Source organism: Spinacia oleracea, chromosome 6, assembly GCF_020520425.1.
Source record: "Spinacia oleracea cultivar Varoflay chromosome 6, BTI_SOV_V1, whole genome shotgun sequence".
Classification (NCBI taxonomy): domain Eukaryota; kingdom Viridiplantae; phylum Streptophyta; class Magnoliopsida; order Caryophyllales; family Amaranthaceae; genus Spinacia; species Spinacia oleracea.
This window is the reverse complement of record NC_079492.1, coordinates 89,191,287-89,218,821: the sequence shown is the minus strand read 5'-3', so window position 1 is coordinate 89,218,821 and position 27,535 is coordinate 89,191,287. Positions and strand designations below refer to the sequence as shown.

General features: G+C 32.9%; 2 protein-coding genes across 2 annotated transcripts; one reads left to right on the top strand and one right to left on the bottom strand.

Moving 5' to 3' along the window:
• The first annotated feature begins 11,386 nt into the window (after positions 1-11,386).
• LOC110796250 (cytochrome P450 78A7) lies at positions 11,387-13,811 on the top strand. Its single transcript, XM_022001301.2, has 2 exons — positions 11,387-12,507; positions 12,900-13,811. Exons 1-2 carry the CDS (start codon positions 11,485-11,487, stop codon positions 13,533-13,535), a joined length of 1,659 nt encoding a protein of 552 aa, XP_021856993.2. The 5' UTR covers positions 11,387-11,484; the 3' UTR covers positions 13,536-13,811.
• A 9,047-nt stretch (positions 13,812-22,858) lies between these two features.
• LOC110796245 (uncharacterized oxidoreductase At4g09670-like) lies at positions 22,859-26,505 on the bottom strand. Its single transcript, XM_022001296.2, has 2 exons — positions 25,908-26,505; positions 22,859-23,617 (listed from the first exon to the last, which is right to left on the bottom strand). Exons 1-2 carry the CDS (start codon positions 26,406-26,408, stop codon positions 22,994-22,996), a joined length of 1,125 nt encoding a protein of 374 aa, XP_021856988.1. The 5' UTR covers positions 26,409-26,505; the 3' UTR covers positions 22,859-22,993.
• Positions 26,506-27,535: the final 1,030 nt, after the last annotated feature.

Here is a 27,535-nt window from a genome sequence, read left to right as displayed (position 1 = left end):
TTAAACTTCCATATTATTAATATGTTTGCAATAACAAAATAAGTTTTATGTATTAATGTAAATGGTTGCAATATCACTAAATTTTGTGCAAAAAAATATTAATATATGTAAATGGTGAATCACACTTGATGATGGGGCGAGTTTGTAGATTGGTCGGGTGACAAAGTTAAACATAGATGATTGACTAATGTTGACTAACAAAAAAAGATATTTAGTGGATGGGTATAAGAATAACATGTAACCACCTTGGTGATGGGGCGAGTTTGGATTTTAGATTGGTCGGACGACAAAGTTAGACATAGATGATTGACTAATGTTGACTAACAAAAAGAGATATTTAGTTGATGGGTATAAGAATAACATATAACCACCTTGGTGATAGGGTGAGTTTGAATTGATCGAATTTAAGAACACTCACCAATCCTAATTATGTATGTCACTTTTAAATACAATTTTTTCAATATTATAACTAATACAATTAATTTTAAAACTTCGTAATAAACTTAAGTCAATATATTTAAAATTTAGTTGAAAGGAAATTTGGATTATTTATTGAATATAGGGATGTCAGATTGTCAGTGGGGAGGGTCTTTTGGGAGATCTCTCTGTGCATCCGCCTTAATTGGGCGGCAATGGACGAAAGTTTATTGTTTAATGGGGTCAACAAATGTATGCGTGGCGGACGAAGGGGCGATGATGGATTTTAGATTGTACCCGTCTGAGTCGTTAATCTTTCATCTAACTTACATATTATAATGTTTTGTTTATTTACTCAGTAACTCTAATCAGACAAACGAATTTTTAGAGGCTCCATAATAGAGTTTTAAAATTCAAACTCTCTTACCAAAAAAAAAAAGTCGAGTTTAGGGGTGGGTGTGGATACATGGGGATGGGGGTGAAGAAAAGGTGATGGATTTTATTTTGTACCCCTCGAGACGGGGGTTGAGAGGGGTGGGTATCCTTCTTATCGTGGATGGGAGGATGAAGATGAGAATTGTAGGTGGGTGCGGGTGTGCAAGTCTTCCCCCGCCTCAAAGTTATCTCTAGCTCAATAAAGTACATGGTCTAGATAGATGTTAAGTGGCCGGGTAATCAGGTTGACGAGTGACTGTGCAAGTATTAAGTGAGTATTAATAACGAAGTGAAAGACGGGTAAGATAACTTACGCTTGACACAAGTGGTGAATGAGAATGGAAATAATGTTATCTATGTACCTTTATTTGTTTTAATTGTTTTAATAAGCAAGACACCGAATGAGCAATAACAATTTATCCATTATTAATCATTTTTTATTTGAAGAATATCTATAAACTCTATATTGATCATAATTGTCTATATACCAGATTTCATAATAATTTATGTTTAGATTATAAATCGTGCATCGCACGGGTATTATACTAGTTAGTGTTACTAAAACATATTACACTTATAAGGTAAGAAAATATTAAAAAAGTTTTTATAAGATAGTAACTCACAAGACGTCTAAACATTAAGGTAATGTTTCACAAAATTTCCTAATTTTTATTTCATTCTCTCTCTTAAAAACCAATTTTTCTCGTTCACCTGGCCCCTATCTGGGTTATATCATTTAAATGCATAAAATAAATAAATAACAAACTAACCAGAGTTAACTCACGTGTGATCGGCCTAGAAATTTGTTTCTCAAACTATTTTCAAGAAAATAACAAGTTCCTAAATCAAACAAAGAGGGAGGAAACTAAAGAAAATAAAATAACAAGCAAGGTTTTTATCCTAGAAAGTGTAAATTCATCATTTCCATGCAAAATTCGAGAAGCGAGCACAATATACTACTCCGTACTATTCCGGAACTCCGTTTTCTTTTTTCCTTCTTTACGTTTTTTTTTTTTGTGTTTTAATATGTTTACATTTTTTTTTTATTATCATACAAATTACTCCCTCCGTCTCTTTTTGTTTTTTACGTTTTCTTTTTTGGTGTTTCAAAATGTTTTTTACATTTCCTTTTATATTATCACATAAATGATTTAATATTCTTTCAAAATTTGTACCAAATTATTATATTAACCAATTAAATCAATTGAGTCATTTAATCTCTCACACTTTTCCATAAAGACATTAACTTTTTCTCATTTTCCCCATATCAGAATTTTGATAAGAGTGAAAATATTATAAATAAACGTAATTTTCCTCGTTTACATGAAAAACTTAGAAGAATCTCATGCACATTAATTAGTCGTTAAAACGCGTGCAAAATACCAAACGTAAAAAACAAAAAGAGACGGAGGGAGTATTTAATATACTATCTAAATTTGTGTCTAATGATTATTTTAACCAATTAAATTCATTTGGTAATTTAATCTTTCACATTTTTTCGTTGAAACATTAAATTTTTCTCAATTTTCCAATATAAATTTTAATTAAAGTAAAAACATTTTAAATAAACGTAAATTTCATTGTTTAAATAAATAAATAGATGAATTTTAATGTACATTAACTACTCCCTCCGTCTCTTTTTGTTTTTTACGTTTGGTATTTTTTCACGCATTTTAACGACTAATTAATGTGCATTGAGATTTTTCTAAGTTTTTCATGTAAACGAGGAAAATTACGTTTATTTATAATGTTTTCACTCTTATCGAAATTCTGATATTGGGAAATGAGAAAAATTTAATGTCTTTATGGAAAAGTGTGAGGGATTAAATGACTCAATTGATTTAATTGGTTAATACAATAATTGGGTACAAATTTTGATAAAATATTAAATTATTTATGTGATAATATAAAAGGAAATGTAAAGAACATTTTGAAACACCCAAAAAGAAAAACGTAAAAAACAAAGAGATGGAGGGAGTAGTTGTACGTGTAAAAAGCCAAACGTAAAGAATAAAAAGAAACGTAGGGAGTACATCCGTTTAAATGATGGTTACAATTGCTATGTACACAAAATTTAAGAAAAAATATAAAACCGCGTAAAATATAAGTTAATATAATAAAGTATGTATAAAGTAAGATAAATGTGTATACAGGTACCCCATCCGTCTTTTTTTTGTTTTTTACGTTTGGTACTATACACGTGTTTTAACGACTAATTAATGTGCATTGAAATTCCTCTATTTTTTTATTTAAACAGGGAAAATTACGTTTTTTTTATAATATTTTCACTTTTATCAAAATTTTGTTATTGGAAAAATGAGAAAAAAAAATTAATTCCCATTGAAAAAGTGTGAGAGATTAAATGACCCAGTGAATTTAATTGGTTAAAATAATCATTTGACACAAAATTTGATAGAATATTAAAGCGTTTATGTGATAATATAAAAGGAAATGCAAATAACATTTTGGGACACCCACAAATGAAAACGTAAAGAACAAAAAGAGACGAAGGGAGTAGGTGAGTGTAAGAAAAATTAATAAAGTTAGACAAAGTGAGTGAAAAAATGTAAATATTGTGGGGATAAGAGGGATAAGATAGTAAATTTTCATGTCCAAAAATAATACTCCCTCCCTCTCTTTTGTTCTTTACATTTCATTTTATATTATCACATAAATGCTTTAATATTCTATTAAAATTTGTATCAAATTATTATTTTAACCAATTAAATTTATTGGGTCATTAATTTGTTACACTTTTCCAATAAGACATTAAATTTTCTCATTTTCCCTGTATTAGAATATTGATAAAAGTAAAAACATTATAAATAAACGTAATTTGTCTTGTTTAAATAAAAAAAATAGAGGAATCGCAATGCACATTAATTAGTCGTTAAAACGCGTATAAAATACCAAACGTAAAACACAAAAAGAGACGGAGAGAGTATAAAGAACAATATAAAGCTTATTATGAAGCGGACTAAAATAAAAATGGTAAAGATTATTTTGAAAAGAGGTAGTAAATGAAATATAAATTCATAATTTCCACATAGAATTTGAGATGCTCGCGAATGTCCTGTTTGTTGGCATTCCAAGCTAGGGGTGAGTAGAAATACTGGGTACCCGGTCCTGACCCGGAATCACAAAGGACCCTGCGGATTCGGACCCTGATCCAGTACCGTGGGGATCGGTTCCGGTTCCAAATTTGAAGAACCGGTCATAACCGGTTCCGATTCTGGATCTAGCCTTCTAGGACCCGAATACCCAGTAGGTACTTGTTGGTACCGGTTCCGGGACCGGGTACCCAGTGGGATTGATTTCGGGACCAGATACTCTGTACCAAACGAATATAAATAGTTCAAAAAATATAATGATTAGTTATTATTTTTGGTTAAGAAGTCTACATAAAAAACAACTCAAAAATTATCAATAAGATAGGGCCCGTTCGGTATCTTTTTTTGTTTCTAGTTTTCTGTTTTTTACAAAACTAAAAACCAAAATATGAAAACCACAAATAGTAGTTTCCAGTTTTTTGTTGCCAGTTTTCAAAATCAACCTAATTACTATAGGTAATAGGTATGATTATTTTTTGATTCATGATTCAATCTAAATCATAAGACTTTCAAAACCAAAAAATCAAAAACTGAAAACTGACAGTGATACCGAACGAGCCCATAGTTTATTAAAAAATAGCATAAGTATAAATTCATCATTAACTTAATTATTAATTAAAGAAAGCATTGAAAAAGTAAAGGCTAACTGGGTACCCGATCTCAGAACCCGATCTAACTATTCCGGTGCTGGTTCCAAAAATTTTAAATCCGATTTGACCAGTTCTGATACAGGTTCCTAAAAATAGAAACCGATTTTGATCGGTCTCAATACTGATTCCTTAGGTTTTGACCGGGTATTCGATCCCGCTCACCCCTATTCCAAGCCACCTAATCTGATCTTGGGATTTTTAATAAATCGTTGGAAACACACAAACATCTTGCTTGTATGTTGGGAATTGTGAAGCAACCGTGGCTCAACCATTGGAGTACAAATGTAAGTTTCATGGACATATTTTGGTACTAACTTTGTAAATTCCGAGGTTGCTACTTGCTACTTTGCCGCCGTCTTTCATATGGTTTTCTTAGATGTTAATCAATTTTAGGTAATCAGTAATTAGGAGTATTTGAGTAATTAACCAATACGGATTGCGAGGACTAATTTGTAGATACATGTGGAAGCCTAGTGTATTTGTGTGATTTCCCACTATTTTCGCATTTTTCACTTGGGATGCCAATTGGTTTTGGGATCTCGATCCGCCGTTTGTTGATTTTTTTCATGTTTTGTACTCTATGCTTAGGAATGTTAATGGGCGGGGCGGGGCGGGACGGATGCGGATATAGGTCCTTTCATCTTTATCTCCGCCTAAAATTTTCATCTTTATTCCCGTTTCATCACCTATGTCGGGTATAAAATTTATCCCCATTCTCACCCCAACGGGTACAAACTAAAATCTATCCTCGTCCCACCACCAGTTTGGGTATCCATCCCCGTCTCATCCCCACCCCATACCTGCCCCAATACCCACCAAAATTTTCTTCTTTAGCAAATATTTGTCATATGTACAGAGCAAGTAAAAATTAACTTTAGAAAAAATAACTTATTACTAAAAGTATCATATATAATTGGAAAAAAGTACTCGTAATAACAAAAAAATCCAAACAAAATAACTTAAAAGTCTCACCTAAATTCATATTATCACTACAAACAAATAAATCTACACCCGCCTCATCACCCATGGCGGGTATGAAGCGGGGCGAGTGGGGATGGGGCGGGGCAAGGATGGGGCGGGTTCAACACAAAATCCACACCCGCCGCATCACCCACGGCGGGTAAGATTTTTATACCCATCACCACCCCCATCACCCGGCAAACCTACCCCATCCCCGCCTACTTGGGGCGGATGCGGGGTGGGTCTCAGACAAAACCTGTCCCACTGACATTCCTATCTATATTGTTATAACGGATGTAAAAATGCGATTAATAAACATAGAGATTTAACATGATTCATTAACAAATTATAGTTGTTTTTGAGGAGAGGACAACTTTGTTGACCATGAGAAATACAAATTACATAATACAAATAGTTTATGGTTTCGAGAGTGTGTGTAGCATTATTCATGTTGTCTAAATAGATGTAGAAAAGACCCCAAAAAAAATGTCTAAACAAATAACCCTAGTCCAAAATAAATCAGGACACGTCGCCCCCGGACACCCACTTGTCTTGTTTATTCCAACAAATAACCCTAACAAATAGCACTTCCATCTTGTTCGAAAGGGACTTAACCGATTCAAGACACATTCTAACACATACTAACATACTCTATACAGAAGAGCATATACGAAACTTAAGTGTAAGAAAAGTGGTCTAAAAAGTTCATATATCACTCTCTAAACAGGTGTGTAAAAGGCCTAGAAAAGAGACCCAAACAAATAACCCTTACTCTAAATATATAATTTGAGTTTAATGGGCTTGCCCCCCGAAACCCTAAACCCGAGCACATGGCTCCTGGATCTAGACTCGTTTATCAGGAAGCAAGACTTTCGTATTGGGTTATTTTAAAAGGGACATAATTGATTTAAGGCAAATTCAATTTTAACATATACTATATACTATCATATAATATAATATATCATTGTAATATAAGGGTAAAAGGAGAAAAATGTTAAACAAATAATGAAAGATTCTAAAAGGGCTTAATAGAAAAAATATCACAATACGGAAAGAAGACTACTCCCTCCGTCCCGGAATACTCGACCCGGTTTGACCGGCACAGAGTTTAAGGGACTTGAATTGACTTATTTAATTTAATAGGTAGTAGTTGATAGTGGGGTATTATTTTAATGTAGTTAGTGGGAAATGTGTAAAGGGGTGGGGTTGGGGGAGAGTAGGGGTTGAATTTTTAATTATTTTTTGTATGGAGTAGGGGGTATGTGGGTTAATAGGGGTGGAGTGAGAAATAATATAATATTGTTAGAATATTTCCATTTTTAGAAACAGGTCAAGTATTAAGGGACGGCCCGATAAGGAAAACAGGTCAAGTATTCTGGGACGGAGGGAGTACTATAAACAAGAATGGAGAGAATATAATGTACGTATAAAGGTAATAATGTAACCCTTTAAAAAGTTTATCCCTAAAAAATTATTTCATAATATAAAATGTTAATCGAAACATATAAATAGTTACCTAAAATTTGATAAAAAAAAAGTCACTCCGATATGCAATAAATGCATTATATGTCGGCGGTGCATAAAACCTATTTTTATAACTCGATAAAAACGGGTTGACTTAGAAATGCCCCATGTCAAATTTAGTGAATTAGGCTTAGGTGGACTGTTGGACACAATTTGACTAACCCCTAACTGTTGTACCCGGGTACAGCCAGCTTTGGTTGTACCCCCCAAAAAACGACGCGCCTATATTGTTTGTTATTTCTTGTTGTATTGCTTTCTTGTTGTATTGTTTGTTCTTTCATGTTGTTTTTTAAATTCATCATCAAATTTTCATAATTGTTGTATTGTTTGTTCTTTGTTTTGGAATTTATGTACTTTTTATATTTTTTGTTCTTTCTTGTTTATTTGTTTGTTTATAATAATCATATGGTTAATGTTCATAATGAACTTAAACTCTTCATTGATCTTTTACGTTTTTATAATCGCTAATATTATTTATTCTTTCTTTTTGTATTGTTCGTTCTTTCTTGTTGTACTGTTTGTTCTTTCATGTTGTTTTTTAAATTCGTCATAAAATTTTCATAATTGTTGTATTGTTTGTTCTTTCATCTGGAATTTTATGTTCTTTCTTATATTGTTTGTTCTTTCTTGTTTATTTGTTTGTTTTATAATAATCATATGGTTAATGTTTATAATGAAATTAAACTCTTCATTGATCTTTTATGTACGTTTTTACAAGCGTCGGTATTGTTTATTCTTTCTTTTTGTATTGTTTGTTCTTTCTTGTTGTACTATTTGTCCTTTCATGTTGTTTTTTTAATTTTATCATAAAATTGTTCATAATTGTTGTATTGTGTGTTCTTTCTTCTGGAATTTTATGTTCTTAATTTTTTTATATTGTTTCTTCTTTTTTGTTGAATTGTTTGTTCTTTCTTGTTTATTTTTTTGTTCATAATAATTCATCTGATTAATATTCATACTTTTTATTTTATTTGTTCATACCTTTTGTATTATTTGTTCGTTATTGTTCTATTAAGTCCACTTATGTAAACAATACCAGATTGACACCGGAAGAATTTGAAGGAATTATCAATATTTTCAATTGCGGTCATTTCCTTTTGTAGTCTTTCATCCTATAGAAGAATAGAGTTGGTTGTTCACAAGAAAAATGTAGATAATCTGCAAGTCTCTTCCCTTAGAAGTTGTTTAGCTTGCTGACTGATCCTGGCTTTAGACCATTACAAATTTTTTTGAGCAATGTAGAGAAAGTGCAAAACATACACACTTATGAACCAAAACACAAAGTTTCTACACCTTAATCTTAATCACTACTACACATAAAGGTAATGCCTAATTGTCCATAAATGAAATAATGTCAATCTTCCTGAGTTAATGACCAAGATGAACAAGCTTATAAGCATCAATGTGTAGAACCAACAATCGGACAAATTCAAAATCCAACGGTGTTCTATAAGGATTTTATTTCGAGATAATGTAAATATATGTTCAAAGTAATAATATCATAATGCAATAACTAAGTTCATTTTAAAATTAGTTAATACTCATTTCACAATCAGTAGATAAATGCATTTCTAAATTGGTTGAATAAATGAGGATTGTCAAATTATTAGATAAACGTTCATATTCGAACGAGTAGATAAATGTTTATTTACAAATAAATAAATGTTAATTTCCGAAATAATAAATGTTCATTTCCAAATAAATAAATAAATGTTCAATTCCGAAATAATAAATGTTCATTTCCGAAATAGTAAATGTTAATTTTCATATATACCAGTATATTAATGTTCATCTTAAACAACACAAAACGACGTCGTTTTGGATGGGGGTATAGCCAAATCTGGCTGTACCCGGGTATAGCCAAAAATTTGCGCAATTTGACCTAGGGAGTATCTCAAATTTGTGAAAATAATAAAATTGTAAACAGATGTGATGTACTGCATTCAATTCATTTCAAAATGATCTTTACACTGTAAGTCTGTTTTAGTCCTTTTCATAATGTTCTTTACTTTATTCTTATTCTATGTTTGGAAATGAAAATTTACTTTTTACTCTCTTATCCCACAACATTTACAACTTTTCATACACTTTCTCTTTTTCTATTCATTTTTTTTACACTTACCAAACTTTTAACCCATCTACCATATTTATCCATATTTTGTTATATATATAATCCACTTTTATACACATTTTCTTATTTTTCGGTAATATTGTGCAAATAGTAACCATAAAAATCATTTTAAAACGGAGCTAATAGAAAATATTTGATAACAAGTTTTGGGTATCATATTACTTCGTTTTCGTATGAGACTTTTGCCCACTTGGCCCAACTACATACATATCAGATTTACTAAGAGTGTGTTTTGTTTTGGTTATAGAGTGTTTTCCAAAAAATTGAAATCTCCCTTTTTTAAAATCATTTTTTGTTGTCTGTTTGGAAAAGGGGCGTAAAACTATTTTTCATTGATGTGGGTGGAAAAATATTTTCCATTTGAAAGAAAGGGAAATTGCTTTTCCTCCTTAATTACTTTCTTCTTCTCTCATTCCATCAACCCTTCAGAGCAACATCAACGCCATGTTTTAAGACTTGAATTTTGATGACATGTCATATGACTCAGCTAGTCTTAAAATCAGATATATCAATTTGTAGCATTGAAGTGGGATAGTCTTAGCAAAGTCTTAACTCAATGTGTGATAGTCTTATCAATTTGAAAAACTAAGACTCAACTTAACTCAATGTGTGAGTTAAATAAAATAAAAAATTAAAGATGTTATATTATTTGAGATGTTTTAAATGAGTTTGAGGTGTGAAGAGCTAAATTTGGATGAGATAATTAAGTAAATATTAATGAAAAGTTGACATGGCATATACCCCCTTGATGTTAGAGCAAGATCAAGGGGGTCTTATCTTAAGATGTTCTTCATTTGCCATGTCAGCATTTCATTAATATTAAATAATTAAATTATTGTTAAGACTCCTTAAGATTCAATCAAATTTAGCTCTTCACCCATTAAAAAATTTAAGACTTGTAAATTTATGTAAAATATCATTTTATTTTTTAATTTAACTCACATACCAAGTCTTAAATTGAGCCTTAATTTTTCAAGACTCACTTTAAGACTTTGATAAGACTTGTCTACTTCAATGCTACAATTTTTATATGTCTGATCTTAAGACTGATGAATCATATGCCATGTCAGCACAATTCATGTCTTAAGACTTGGGGTTGATCATGCTCTAAGGGGGTCTTATCTTAAGACTTTCTTAATATGTCATGTCATCATTTTACTAATATTAAAAAATTAAATTATTGTTAAGGCTTCTAAGATTCAATCAAGTTTAGCACTTCACCCTTCAAACTTATTTAATACTTGTATATTTATGCACCAAATATTTTATTATTTTATTCAACTCACACAAGGATCGAATCTTAAGTTGAGTATCAAGACTCAATTTAAGACTTTATTAAAACTCATCCACTTCAATGCTACAAATTATTTTCTCTAATCATAAGACTATGTGAGTCGATCATATGCTATGTCAGCATAACTCAAGTCTTAAAACTTATGGTTGATTATGCAGATCAAGGGGTATTGTATTAAGGCTTTCTTCATATGACATGTCGGCATTCCTCTACTATTAAATAACTATATAAATTTTTGTTAAGATTACTTTAAGATTTAAGAAACGGTGACAAAGAAAAATAATACTTCATCCGTTCCGAAAATATCGCACCATGGTTGACTTTTACTCTTTTAACCATTACTTTGACTCTTAATATCTCAAATCGTGTGCAAGTAAAAATTATAAAAAATTAATATTTAGAAAATGTATATTGATACGAATCTAACATGACCCCACATGACTAAAATTTCATTATGTACGAATCACAAAAAATGGCCAAAGTCGTAGTGTGAATAGTGTAAAAAACAAATGGTGGAATATTTCCGGAACGGAGGAAGTAGATAATAATACACCGTACATTAACCGTGTACACCACATACCCATATACCCATGAAAGGTTAAGTAGGAAATTTGCATAAGTAAAGTTATGAAAATAAGAAGTCTGTCGACTAAAACAAAATTTCACATAAAGATCGAAAAGTGGGTGAACAAAAAATTACTTAGAAAGGTCTTTTTTTAACATACGAAATATATACGGAGTAGTTTCTTGCATGTATGTGTAAGGAATTTTCCCACTCTCCAGTCTCCACACTAGCATTGAGGCCCTCCTATAAATAGAGAGAGCAATAGTGTTGTCTACCTCATCTCACTACCCTATACTCAATTCTCATTCTCATTTTCATTTTCATTTTCATACCCATTGTCTTTCTCTCTCCCAAGTTCCCAACTCTCTCTATTTCTCTTGTTTATCATTAGCTTGGAAATGGCAGGAACAATGACAAATGATCAAACACTTTGGTTATTTTTCACCATACAAAAAATGATCACCTTTGAAAACATTGTTTCAACCAAAAACTTAACATATGTTCCCTTTTTAGCTATGTTTATTGTTGGACTCTTTTCTGTTGGTCTATTAAGTTGGTCCTTGTTTTCTTCAGCAGGTGGACCGGCTTGGAAAAACGGGCGTAACCAAATGGGTCAAGTTCCAATCCCTGGGCCAAGAGGGTTGGTCGTTATGGGTAGCTTATTCACCTTAAGCCATGGCTTGGCTCACCAAAGGTTAGACTGTATGGCTCGAGCTTTAGGGTGTAAGCAACTGATGGCTCTTAGCCTTGGGTTGACCCGAGTGGTTGTAACTTCAGACCCTATAATGGCCCGTGAGATCCTAACATCGCCATACTTTGCTGATCGTCCTATTAAACAATCGGCTAAACAACTTATGTTTAGCCGAGCCATTGGCTTCGCTCCTAATGGGACCCATTGGAGGCTCCTTAGGAGAATAGCTGCATCCCATTTATTTTCTCCTAGGCGCATTTTAGCCCATGAAGGTGTACGAATGCTAGAGTGCACAAATATGGTTAATTCAATATTTAAAGAACAAGTTTTAAATGGGGTTGTTTCTATTAGGAAACATCTCCAAGCAGCTGCCCTTAACAATATAATGGGGAGTGTATTTGGCAAAAGATATGATCTAGTAGTAGATGTTATGAGCGGCGAGGCCAAGGAGTTAGATGAGCTTGTTAAGGAGGGTTTTGAATTGTTGGGAGCCTTCAATTGGACTGATCATTTGCCATGGTTGAAGCATTTTTGTGATCCTTGTAGGATTGTCCATCGTTGCTCGTCCCTCGTTCCTCGTGTTCGAACATTGGTACAACGTATCATCGACGAACATAAGATGAATAATATTCCAAATTATCCATCTCAACATTCTGACTTTGTTCATGTCTTACTATCTTTGGATGCTCAACATAAGCTAGAAGATGGTGATATGGTCGCAGTACTGTGGGTACGTATCTAACATATATCTTCATACATATATTTCATGCATTAATTCGTTTATCAATACGATTTGAATCATTTCATTTATTATTATTATTATTATTATTATTATTATTATTATTATTATAAAAGCGGAGTATAAAGTAAAAAAAAGTGATAGTGATATATGTACTACGTACAATTTAAAGAAATGTTTGTTAAGTACGTACGTACTAGGTAATTTGGAATTTAACACTATAACCTACACTAATAACATTGAAGGATAGTTAATATGTTTTTCTTTTACGTTTGCCTTTCATTGATGAACACACGTACAATGGACATACCATATACTTTAGTATTATCAATTATTTTTTTAGCTCGTGTACGCGAATATTAACTTTATATTTTAAATGACAGGAAATGATTTTTCGTGGAACGGACACAATAGCACTTTTGATTGAGTGGGTCCTAGCGGAGCTAATATTAAACCCAATAGTCCAATCGAAGCTAGAAAATGAGATTAGCAACGCCATGGCAAATGGGGCTACAAACTCTGACATTGCGAAATTACCTTATCTAGAAGCCGTGGTAAAGGAAACCCTACGCCTCCACCCTCCCGGTCCACTTCTTTCATGGGCTCGATTGTCCACAACGGACGTCCACCTTAGCAATGGCATGGTAGTCCCTAAGGGAACAACGACAATGGTTAATATGTGGTCCATAACCCATGACCCTAATACGTGGGAAAATCCTTCAATGTTTAATCCAGAAAGATTCTTAGAAAATACTGATTATGGGATAGATATTGATGTTAGAGGGAATGACCTACGACTTGCTCCTTTTGGTGCAGGACGTAGGGTTTGCCCTGGAAAAGACCTAGCACTCGTGACAGTCAGCCAATGGGTGGCCGCTTTGGTTCACAACTATAACTGGATCCAACATGAGTCTCACCGAGTTGATCTTAGTGAACATTTGAAGCTGTCTTGTGAAATGAAGTGCCCTCTCTTAGCTGTGGCTATTCCGAGGAATTGCTTCAGTACAAAAATATACTAAATTAACTAAATCAAACTACAATAATGTTACCCTCAAACGTGTAATACAATATAGTTTTATTTGCATGGAATCATGCTAAAAATACTTTATATTTAAGTACGGTGCATGTGTCAACGTAAAATGTATTTGCGTGTTTTCCACCTTAATTTACTTGCTTTTGGTTTTCTTATCAAACTATGTAACTTTGTAAGCGTGTGCAGGACTGTTGTGCACCTATTTAGTACTTTTGCTTGGTTTGTTGTGCAACTGTATAATCAAGATTCAAGAACGAGAATAAAACCGTCAACAACTTCTTTTTCCTTATGTTCATACCTTAGTTCTATTCTCATGTACGAAGTAACTCGCTCGATAAATCAAGATGAGGTTATGTTTATAAAAAAAAATATGAATATGAAAAAATTTGAGCAAATCTATAATGCATATATGTCATATCTTTCAATGTAAATATAAAATATAATTTTTTTTTCAAATAAAGGCAAATTTATTTAAAATTACCTTATAAAATTAAGTTTTTGTGAAAAACTACCTTATAAAAAATGTGGTAATTAACTACCTTATAAAAAAATTATGTTGTAAGATATTACCTATTTACAACATAAATATTTTATAAGGTAGTATCTTGCACCATTAATTTTTTTTATAACTACAACATAACTTTTTTATAAGGTAGTTTTTTCATAAAACTCAATTTTATAAGCTAGTTTTTGACAAATTTTCCTAAAATGAATAATAAGAAAATAAAGAAAAATGAGTAAATTACGTAACTTATAAATGCACAATTCTCCCCTTCTCATCTTACGCTTTAAAAAAGTTGGGGTAATGGCAGGGGCGGAGCCAGAAATTTATAAATGGGGGTCCAAAAAAATTTTATGTGCATTCTAATTTTTCATATTTGCTCTTTATAGAGGGTTAACGTTTTTTTTTTTTTTTTTTTTTTGTTGAGGGGCATAGAGGGTTAAAGTTGAGAGGTAAGTACTCGAAATATTAAAAACGCCATAATAAAATATGTGGAGGATTTATGAACTTTAATTTTGGATTTTCATAGCAATAAAACTCAACACCTAGTCCAAATTGCAAACAATAACTTGGCGCGATTTCAATTTAAAATGAAAAAAATGAGTTTTTCATACTTAATTAAAACGAGATTTACTTTATTACAATAATTACCACTAGAAGTATATCTTAAGAAAAATACAAAATATTTTTGAAGGAAAAATAACATTACTATTTTCTTGTGTTTTTGTAAAAGCAAAATCATGAACCATTCTAGAAAAAAAAAAGTGATGAAGAACAAAAAAATAAACATAAAGAATTTAGATGATCAACAAAGGGGACAAAGTAAAAGACAAAAAAATAAATTGAAAAAAATAATAATTAACTTCACTTAAAAGGATTCGAACTCTGGCCAGGTGGGTAATATAGTATTCAAGGAACCATTATGCTTCAAGTACATTTCATTGTTGTAAATGTAAGTTAATTATACATAACTTAACTATTCCAAATGTAATTAATTCCCCCAATATCAATTTTACAGTTTTTTTTCAAAAATAATGGGGTCCCTTTGGACCCCTCTAGAGGTACATAGGTCCGTCCCTAGGTAATGGAGTGTAATTATGAGTACGTAAAAGGAAAACATTGACAGATGTATAATAATCAACTAATCAACATGAAGAAAAGGATTCGACGTGACTTTATTTTGATTTTCGTATATGGGGCTTCAAATTCGAAGATTGTTGCTCAGTCGTTGATCTTGCGTCACATGGGTTTTTTTTTGTTGTTGATCATACTGCTTCTGCTGACACCAAGGACACACAACACCAATGCTGGACTTGCATACACTAGCCCACTGCCTCTCTAACAGAATTGTTGTGCTATAATTCTACTTATTACACATTAATTACTTTTTATCTTATTATATACATATATAACTGCTGCCTGATTTTTGTTATTAAGTAAAGTAATACAAAATTGTAATAAGCTTGCTCAATAAGAAAACTCTCTACAATATTTCTCTCTCTATCAATTCGTCTATTTGTCAAGTTTGTTATTGCATAATGTAGATGATTTCATCAGAAGAAGTAGGCACCAAGTACTCAACAGTCGAACAATACCCAGAAGAAGTTCGTTTAATTTTGTGTCTATTTCTAGTCATCCTAGACGTATTTGCTACAAACGAGTCAGTCAAAAATTTGGGATTAGATCGACTTGCGTACTTATAGACGTATATATTAGCATGCATAAGACGCTCGATCCTTATAAAAAAAAATCACATACAGATCCATTACCATTATTGTTTACCGGCCACTAACCAAACAAGTCACTAAAGTGACTTGGTAGAATATTACCGCCAACCGAATGAGTCGGAGAAATCACTTATATACTTAACCATGTACCAATAAAGCACAACCAGATCAAGAATTCCAAAGTAAACGAAAATTTTGTTATTTAACAAATTGACAATGTTTCGTATGTAAAACAGACACAAAAATCTTGTGAGACAGAAGCTTTAAATTTTCATATTCAAGTTTCGTAGGTCGGTTGGTTGGTTTGCAACCTACGAAGTAATTAATTAATTACTACTCCACTAATTAAGAAACAATGTTAAGGAAGATATTTAACATGTTCCACGTAATTACCATCTAGCTCGATTTTCTTAGTGATATATTCTCTTCAACCATGGTTTAGTGTTAAGCAAGTTAACTAATTATGTTTAATATAAATTAACTCATGTACATGCTACACCGACAAATACTTTATTGACTACTAGTAGGCGTACTACATTATAGTATTAAAGTAAATAATACGAATGTTTAACATTGGATTAAGAGCTAGCCTAGTAGTAAGCAATGTTTTAGGTCCCTTAATTAACCTGTATATGCTTTATAGACTTATAGGGATATGGTGATACTTGACATTGTACCTAATCACTCGACATTTACTATCTAATTAATTAGTTGATTCATGTTAGACGTTTTCCATTCCATAGCCAATTCTAATTACCTTGTATCACGGCACATGTTCTCTATCTATTAACCTGTTGACCCTAAAGTTTTGATGATGACAAAGCAAACTCCTGACAATTGGTTAAGTTAAGTTGCATAATAGGTTCCGAGATCCTTAGAGGGATAATGCTAAGTTAAGGAGATCCTGAGTTGGATAAACTAAGCAACATGGAATATAAGCAAGTAATTGATCCATGTCAGACACTACATTGAAGAAATAATCATTAAGCAAAGCGAGATCCTTAGGCGAGTTCCTAAGGCGAGATCCTCATATATTATGTGGATCCTCGGCGTTCCAGAGAAGGAACAAATCGGGAAGTCTTCGAGTGAAGCTTCTAAAGGTGCAACATGAAGACTACAACATGAGTTTATGTTTTAGGATTTATGTAAGTATTTAATAAAGTTTATAAGTAATTTGGTATGAAAGGGACATAGTATTTTGGTACGTCTTAAATGAAATATGTTACCTGTAATTATAAAAGAGTTTTAACTTGGAAAATCTTTTTAATAAATAAAATGTATTTAATTAATAAATGAAACATAGGATTCTCATTTACTCTCCTTGTTTCTCAAGTAAAAGTTTTTCCACGTTCCTTGAAACTCTCCCCACGTATTTCTGTTCAACGTACATTTAGTGTTTTGATTTGGTCTCCCTTATTTCTCTCCAACTATGCCCATGTTACTGAGCAGTAACTGTTAGTGGGTGGTTGAGGGAAACATGGGTACCAAACCCTAAGTAAAACTCTCCTATAAAAGGAGAAGAGTTTTAGCTTTTCAAAACACACAACTGATCTTTGCAAAATATATCTTAAGAGCTTAAACGTTTTTAAAGAGAATCAGTTTTCAAAAGAGTGTCCCTTGAGTTCCTTATTGCTTTGAGCTTTATTACGTACTAGAGTTTTATATCAAATTGTATTTTGGGTTTAAGGGTTGAGTGATCCTTAATTGACTTAGGGTTAAGTCAAAGAGAAACAGAGCGACTTAGAGTTAAGTCAAAGAGAAAAGGAGCGACTTAGAGTTAAGTCAGAGAGAGAAAGAGGAGCACAGTAATCAAAGGGGATTGCTGTGGGGAACTCGTGTTCGAGAGGAACTCGAGTTAGAGAGTGTATTTGTAATAGAGTTATTGCATTAATACAAAAGAGTAGTGAGGTTCTTCTTGATTAGGGTCAAGAAGGTTCCTCCATTTTATATCTTTCTTCGCTCATTATTCTCAGTTTCTTTATTGTTTAAATTCCGCAAGAAACTTACCCAAGTTCCCAAGAAACAATTCACCCCCCTCTTGTCAAGTGTTCCTACTGAACTATCATAACCCTTCAAATAAAAAATAATTAAAAGTATGTCAGAGGATTTGTTCAGTATCGTTATGTGTTTTCAGTTCTGAATGTAATATGAGACGATATAAAACAGTAGTTCCTATAGTTTCATGTTATTAGTTTTCAAAATACATGATTACTTGCTTGATTAGTATAAGTGTAAGTCTATGATCGAGTTTAAGATTTTATATTCCGTACAAGTGTAAGTATATGATCGAGTATTAAGGAATCAAATACAAGTCAATATTTGCAAATCTAAGCATAGTTTAGTTGTAAAATCCACCGACTAACCTTAGATTACGTAGATTCAATTTTCAATGTTTTGAGTTGTTGATATGTTTTTTCAACTGTAAAGCTAGTTCGGTAGAGTCGTATGGTCATGCATACTTTCTTGTTCCCCGATGTCAAAACCTCGATACTCTTAATCAACTTGACTAATCCAACACTTAATGGATTAGCAGGATTAACAAACTAATTAATTACAACTAGTCGTACTTGAGTTGACAGATTAGACCAAGCTTTTTTTAGTACTACGTAGTTGTTTATCTACTATCCAATTTATAGACTATAGACAAGGATCATAATGAATTAATGAGGATGGTACACCCAAAATCATAAGTGTAAAGGTAAAAGAATATGACACTTTGATAAATGAACATAGGTGAATTCTTTCTTTTATTATTAAAACTTCAAATAAAAAAATAATTACATTTTTATATACAAATACTTTTATTTTTTAGGTCACAATGTTTACTGTCTTCCCTTATCCATCATCTAAATTGCGCTTATCACTTACTCCTCACTGTAGATTAATATTTCTTATATATGCTTCTACTTATTTTTAGTTTTGACAAAGATTTTAAGAGTTTTACTCCATTTTCCACTTAAACGATTTCGGGCTTTCTTAAAAACAATAGCCTAGAGCTAGTAGCATACAAACACTTGGTATATTTACCAAAGATAAGTGAGAAATTCCGAGTTACTTTTAGTGATTGGAAAAAATTTCCAATCAAATGACATTTTCGTAAATATTTTGCCCAAAAATTGTAGGTGGTATAAAGTTAAGTGTTGACTGCATATTTGTAGGTATTGACTGTATATTTGTAGTTATTGACTGCATATTACTCGGTGTTGATTGTATATCACTTGTCGTTGACTGCATTTTTTATGATTGTTGATGATTACTAAAATGCAATATTGTTTATTGGTAAGTGATTGACTGTATATTTATAGTTGTAGATTGTTTATTAGTGGAAGCTTAATGTATATTGTGAGCTGTTGATTGTATATTATATAGTTGTTGTTGTGTTATGAAAATACAATAATGACCGTACATGTGGTCCACATTTGATGACATGTCACTGTACTTTAACCCACATTTAATGACATTTTCGTAATAAAATCATCAATTATTTACGAAAATGCCATTAGATTGGAAATTTTTTGCAATCAATGAGATTAACTCGGAAATGCTCAAGATAAGTTGGGTGGGTTAGGTGAAAAAGTAAATGTTCCTCAGTAGTCTCCTAATTCCTATCGAGCTTAAAACTTAGGGCATTGCGTAGGTTTCTCTTGCAGCTTTGCTACTGCAAATTGTTAATCCCGTCCCGCGCAGGGGAAAATAATAGGTACGGATGAAATGGGCTTTTGTACATAACAAGACCGGGCTCCATGCCCCCTCTTTCACTACTTTCGAAGCCCATTACACTTGGCCAGTCTGCGTATGGATAAAACCAGAAATAAAATGAGAATCATGAAATACTATCAAAATGGAAAAAGTTCAATCTGGTAAGCACTAATCAGTAATCAACAATCTCTACGAAATCATTGTCTTCTTTAATGATACAATTCTTTTAAAGGGCGGTTCCTAAGTTTTTGGTGGTCTATGGGCGAAACAAAAAATTGATGCCCATACTTTTAAAGGTACATAGATAAAAAAATTGCCCATAGATATAATGTAATTTTTTATTGATAAAATGTAGGAAATGTAAATTATTGGCATTTCACTTCTTAAAACTTAATATTACTCTTTATCTAATTATACTAGCTAGCCAAGAAAGTTTAACTCTATTACAAAAAATGAAGGCTTGAACACTTTCGATAAGAAAGTTTCAGGTCATATAAGTTACAATGAGATCCTATAACTTATAGTAGGTCTTATAAGTTCCAATAAGACCCTATAGGTTTCAATAAGTTCCAATAAAGTCTAATAAGTTTTAATAGCTTTCAATGAATAAAATATGTAGTATTACAATTGTTAGTACTATTATTATAAATTGATATTTACGTTGTTTTATTAAATAAATTTATAGTTACGAATTTATAGTTAATAATTATCAATGAAATGTATGTATTAATTACTATGTCATAATTAATTATTATAAATATAACGTCAATATAATTATAATGGGAAAGCTTACATTTTAAAATTACGATCACAAATCAATGCATGATCTTTAATGTACGAGTACTTAAATATTTTGGTGAGACGTACAACAAATAAACATATACGAAGTATCTAGTTATTAATATTTGCAATCAACTATTATATTCTAATGGCTAAAAGTTTAGTAATAATCTAATAAACTTTAAATCAGATCTAATTAGGCCCCAATAAGGTCTAATAAGCTACGCCAATAAGATCTTATAAGGTAAATAAGATCCTATAAGTTAAACAAGGTCATATAATTGAAGATAATTTTATCTCTATTATATAAGCCAAGAGGAAAGGGTTATTTTCGTAATCACGCTTTTGGTGTCTCCCACTAAACTACCCTCTATATACATGTATAAAATTCATTGTAATCTAAAAAATGTAAAGCATTATGGCCGGCCAATTTACTGTAATCTCAAAAAGTCAAGTTTAAAAAAGAAACGGTCAAAAACTAATTAAATCATTTCTCCAACCAAGCATATAATCAGGAAAGGAAGTCCAATTTATTGGAAAGTTCTGGTTGGTACTTTTGGCCTGTCTAATAAAGGCCAGTATGTAATATGTCAACAAAAGTCAAAGGACAAATAAAATTCAAACAATATTACCAATTTATTACAATTAATTGCTAAAATTACCTAACTTATTTTTGCCGTTCAAACCTAATATGACGTATGAGTCTACAATTTTAAGAGAAAAAGTAAATCACACAAACAAGTTCAATTCATCACAAAAGCTCCACCACCGTTTTTCTTGAAGTCACGCCGGTACATGTAAGTATATTTTTATCTCGAATTCATGCACAAATTAAAACAAAATTTGTGTTATTGGGATAATAAATTGAACAACTCAGGATTATATATCCAATGAAAATTATGTTGTTGCTAGGTAGATATGAATATATCGTACTAAAACACTTACATCGATCTTTGTGTAGATTATATAACTGGTAATTACAATCTATAACTATTGAAATTGGCTATTCGTGAGTTTTTGTAAGGTATGTTTTGCATCCTCCCATTAAACAAAAACTTATTCAAATTGACTATACGTGACTTTTTTTTATGAGATGTCTAATTTCCTATGTACATTTTTTATGTTCGATTTTTATACAGGTTTTAAGTTATGTTTAACTTCATCGTCACATACATTAACCCTTGAAATAAGGCATGTTTACCCCCAACCTCTTAAACAAAAAAGTAAACGTAATATGCACATTTTCTATATGTCATTAATAATTTAATAAAGATTTAAATCCACTAAAAAAACATAACAGAATAAAAGAAACAACAATAAATGGAGTATGCATTCTGCAGATACACACAGAGTTAAAATTAGATTGTGTAAACTACAAAGCAATGTAATAATTCCAATATCACATGATTACTTTGTGTATTATGCATGTAATACATTGTTTACCTATATATCCGTCATCTTCTGGCCTATTATTTAGGATGAATAATTGTAGTAACACAACTTTTAGTTTTATATAATCTCGCACGCATCACGTGCATATAAGACTTGTCTTATAAATTGAAGAGAACACATTCTTAAGATTGTTTCTTTTGTAACTCATAATCAGATAATGATCAACTACAAGTCTTAATTGAAAAAGTTATGTTTCATTGATTTTGTTAATCTTTTAATAATATAAAATAGTTTTTTTTTTATAATCAAATTAATTCATTGATAAAAAGTCATATCTACATATATAAATATATGACATTTGAATCAAACAAAAATGTCCTTTCGCCAAAGCTATAATCGTTGTTGCGTATTGAACATTATGTATAACCTCTTTTCCATTATTATGATTATCGAGGGAGTTTATAGATCTGTTGTAGTCATGATGGATATATAATTTATGTCTGATTCATCTAATTGTAGTCGAATAATTGACCTGTTTTTCAACCGCACAAATCTTTATTAAATAAAAAATGACTTGTACTAAATTAAATTCGCAAAACTTAACTAAAATCAAATTTATCATAGGGGCACTCACTACACTGAAATTATGTGGCTTTATTGAAATTAACAGCGAAAAATAAAACAAATTGAAGAGGAAAGGCAGAAAATAGATAAATTTCAGCCTAAAAAAGCCTATCATACACAAACCGTCAATCTTAACCGTTAGACCAATACCTCATTGATAATTTTTTTTTTGGTATACATGAGATTGGTCAAAATAAGCAATGTATCCCGGGACACAAATATATTTTGTACCACAAAGAAGCCACCCCTTTTATTGTTTTAAAGAAGCCACCCCTTTTATTGTTTTGATAGCAAGGTCTGTCGTGGGATATACAAACTAGTTTGGTTGTGTACTCAGGCGAAGCTGTACATGTTACTGTTTGTTGGATGCTTGTTGAGGACGCGCGGTTAGTTAGTTTAAGGACACACATCAATTTAGCTTCTTCTTAGTTTGATTTTTAAGGACACACATCAATTGAGCTTCTTCTTAGTTTGATTTGTAACAAGTTCGTAACTTAGAATATTCTTCGTGTCTTGAATCTTTCTCAACAAGAGGCTCAACTGTACCAGCTTAGCTTATTGTCCTAGCAAAACAGGACAAAAGAATGCAAGTAAATGCTTTAGCAGTTCCATAATACAATAGTATATTAGTATGTATTAAGAATTTAAGACCGACCAACAGTAGGCAACAAAAGAGAACACAAGCGTCGAATTTACACTACCAAGGACAATTATTGACAATCAGTAGACCACCTCGACAGGCAGAAAGCCTTTATCAATGGAAGCAACTACTGCATCGATTATAAGTTGAGTTTTCCTACTAAGAGTAGGCCACTTATTCTCTGGTGCTAGGGCACCACCGTGTTTTATAGCATCAACCAAAGCCGAAAACTCCTTAACCAAAAGAGCTTCCTGGGGAAGATCCGCACTCACAATGTGCTCACTTGGTTTTCGATTCCATTCCAAGTCCATGTCAGTGAACCAAGCTTCAGATACTGTTGAAAATGAGGCCTCCGCTTCTTTATATGGAATAATGAAATCATTAACTCGCAAGGTTCCTTTGGTGCCAATAGCTGTTATATCCATGGTTAAGTTGGAGAGAAAAGAGCAGTGGAAGGTGGCTACTTTACCATCTTCCCAGTGCAAAGAAGCATCAACAGATAACAACACCCCAACAGAATTCTTAATGGGATTCCTTAGAGCAGTCACAAACTTTGGCAGTTCATAATTTGCAGCCCACAGACATGCCCTGATGCAGTACCAGCCAGCATCACCCAGAGCACCAAGGGCATCAAGATCGGGTTTCACCCGGATGTCATTTTCAAGGAACTCACTGTCTGCAGAAAAGGTGAAGGATGATTGTACCTGTAAACACCAGGACTCTATCAGAATAGATCCTCTGATTGATCACAACTTAAGATAAGCAACAAGGCGATCAAACAAACATTGCAAGAAGCCCAATGTAGCAAGAAATTTATGATCTAACGTGTCAGCATTTCCTTTATAATAATCGATACTTAAGACCCTATAAATCATATTGGGTATTAAAAGATTCTCTCGGTTCTTTTTTACACCGAGGGTGAGAAGAGCCTAAATCTTTTTCCCCTGATCTCCAAGCTAAGAGGTTCACTCAATCTTCCCTTCAAAAAAACTCACCCAACCTTCAGTAAAATACTAAAATCTGGTTCAAAAAAACTCACCCAACCTTCCGCACGATCCGGTGCCCAAAAAATTCGAACCGTGACACTGTGTCCCCCTCAATAAATACTTAACCTCAAACAAGGCATATGTGAATACCAGAAACATTCATCATTTAGCACCACAACTAGCATAGACCTCAGTAATGAAAATACATATAATCAAGTAAAAATCCTAACACAAATTCAGCACTTCACAAAATTTATCCCTCAACTCTCAATAATTAGGTTTGATTTTGATTCCTCATTCCAACTACACTAACGTGAGTTACGTCCTAACACATGATCGACGATGGAAATTTGGAGTTTCGGACTTCTAGCACAAAGCCATACATCATAATTGGTTCTACCTGAAATTCACCTTAGCGTTAAGCCGCAAGAAAGATGTTTTGGTACAAACAAACAATTTATAGGCCGAGTAACAATTAACAGACATTAGGAATAATATCACAATAAGATAGTGACAGAAAGGAACACGAATATCTGTCCCAAACATAAAAAATCACTCAAATGATTTTACCCAACGTGGGAGTCTCGGGACAGAAGAGTACTTAACGGGATCTAGGCTTTCTGGCAATGGCAATAAACAGTAAAGAAGGGTGTCATAATTAATCTCACTGTGAAACATACATGATTCTGTTATTTATTACAGAAACCTGTTTCTGGAATGCACCTCTTCTAAACCAATTCCTTTTCATGAAATAAGAAACTATCATCCTTTTAGTACATGCAACCTACGTTACTCGGACACGAGTACGTGCCAAGTGTCTGACTCGGCCATTTTGTGAAAAAAATTCATGGCTTTGGTCCAAAATGAAGTGTCCAGTGTCCATACCCATGTCCAAGTGTTTGAGGATCTGACACAAGTACTTGAGGTAAAATGAAGACTCTAAGCAATACAACAGACAAGCTCCAATACTGCACAGTGCACACTGCATAAAAGAGACCTACAAAATGGTATTAAATGCCACCAAGAGCTCATTGTACTCTGTTCTGTAATAAAGTGGTATGCCAACACTAGTCTACATCAAGCTTTCTGCAATAATTTCAAACATCAGTTGCCTTTACCTCCAAGATATCAGCAATAAACCTCAAAAAGTCAAACCGCAGGCCTGACAGTTGGTAGGCTTTGAACATTAACTTTCTTTCCTGATTGTTTGCTATTCGTGTATCAGGGTACTAAAACACTAGCATTGTGATCAATTAATAAGTATGGTGTTCAAGGTTCTTTGACATTCTAGGTCCTCTAGGATTAATAGTCAATACTTGTACAGAGGATTCTTGTGTATGCTGTACAATACATAGCTGGAAAGTGACAGGCACAGCTAGTTCATGAGCATTTTAGACAACAGTGTTTCATGCCCTCATAATACAAGAAACACATTAACCTCTTGTTTGGACGCATCAATATGGAATGCAATGGAAACAAGGGTCCTCTAGATGTTAGTCCAAAAACAAACTTATTGTCCTCAATGAAATCCACAAACATGGCCTCAGCAAACTATCAAGCTACTTACATTATACAAGCTTTTAGTATCCGCCTCATAAATAATCCTGCCGCCTGTAAATTATTGTTTCCACACCACTATCAATTTTTAAGCACTTGCACCCTGTTCCCCAAATCTATCTTACCCGAATCAAATGTCAATTTTACTACTGCAATTACAATTATCACTATTAATCATCATTTCACTTGAATTTAACCCAAGAATACATTTAAATTTACAATTGAATCCATCAATCAATAAAACTAAACAAAGAAAAACAAAACAAAAATTGATACTTCGTACTCCCTCAGTCCCTAAATAAGTATACTATCTAGAAGAATGTGCAGGAATTACAAAAATGAGAAGTGGGATGGAAAAATGGTAAAAGTGTAAGATGTGTATGAAAAACGATCGTAATTTATGAATATTTATTTAGAAACGGAGGGAGTATTAGTTTAGAACGATACTTACAGCCTTGAGCTGGCCGAAAAGCTGAGAATTACCCAAAAAATCAGCCATAATTTTAGTCCGTGGGTGGTGCATCCACATTGTGCCATCCATAAATTGAACCCCATTAACCTCACAAGCGTTCAAAATCACATCCAATTCTTTAACATTTAAAGCAGGGGGTTTCTCAACAAGAACATGTTTTTTCTTCTCCGCCGCACGAACCACCCAATGGAGGTGGAGGCTAGTAGGTAAAGGGATGTACACCGCATCGATTTCTGGGTCGTCGAGGACTTCGTCGTAGCTTCCGTAGATTTTAGTGGACGAGGGGAAGCCGTTAGCGGTGGCGTACGTTCGGGCTTTCTCGATGGAACGGCTGCCGATGGCGTGGAGGGTGGAGTTTGGAGAGAGAGTGATCGCGCGGGAGACTTTGCGGGCGATCCCAGCGCATCCTAGGATGCCGAAGCGAGTGGTTGTGGTGGCGTTGGCGGCAGCGACGGTGGTCGTGGTGTGAGGTTCCACCATGATACCGGAGGGAGTGAAATGGTGAAATGAGAGTTGAATGGAACCGTTGAGAAAGCGCGAGAATGAGGATATCCCGATTACCCAGGTATCTGAGTTAGCCACGTCACAATTGTTAAATACACACAAAAATAGGGTTAAGCTAAATGTTGGGGACTCACCTTTTAAAATTTTCACCGTTAATGATCCATAACTTTTTTTTTCACCGTTAAGGACCTATAAAATTTTCCGACCAAAATTAACTAAGAAATCAGAAAGGTTAATCCCCATGGTTAAAAGGTTAGTCCCCATAGTTAAAAGGTTAGTCCCTTACACGTGTCAATGTATTATTTGCGGTGCAAAAATAAGCAGCCAATTATTCCCTTACACGTGTCACATCAAACACTACTTCCTTTACTGCAAAACCAAAGTGAAAATGAGTCTCACCGCACCTCGCCGGATCTCATTCCTTTATCGCTTCCCCACACCGCCTCCTAACCTCTGGTGAACGTTGTCTATCCAGTGTTGTCGTCAATTTCGAGGTTGGTATGTTTAATTTTTTTTCCTCATACATTTCTTCAACAAATAACCTAGCTAGGGATTATGAATATTTTTATTTTATCAAATTGTAATACAAAAGTATATGAGTAAGGAATTAACTAAAGAAAATTAGAGAAGAAGAAAAAAGAGACAGAGAAACAGAGTTGCAAAACCAAGACAGAGTATTTAAATTAATCACCAAGCTAACCCAAAGGAATGTGGGATGCAAGTTGATTACTCGATCAACATTTGTCAAATTAAAAAATTTAGAGGTGCAAATTTAGAGCTTACTAATCTAGTTTTGATTGGAAAATATTAAGCGTTAGAAATTTAAAAAAAGATGAATCCTAAGTCCGATCCTAAAGGTGTAAAGGAAGTGAAATGAGTCAAATGACTAGTGGCTAATTAGAAGAAAGGAAAATAATTGTTGGGTGGGATCAGCTAAAGGATAATCAGATTGGGAAGATTGGTGATAATTATTGAAGAACAGGGTAACCTAACTCACTATTCTGAGAGACGCACTCGAAGATTCGAGATTTTTTTCACCTGCATGCTTAGAGAGGGTTTTTTTTAACCTGCTTGCTTTACTGTTACACCTTGAGCTTTATTCT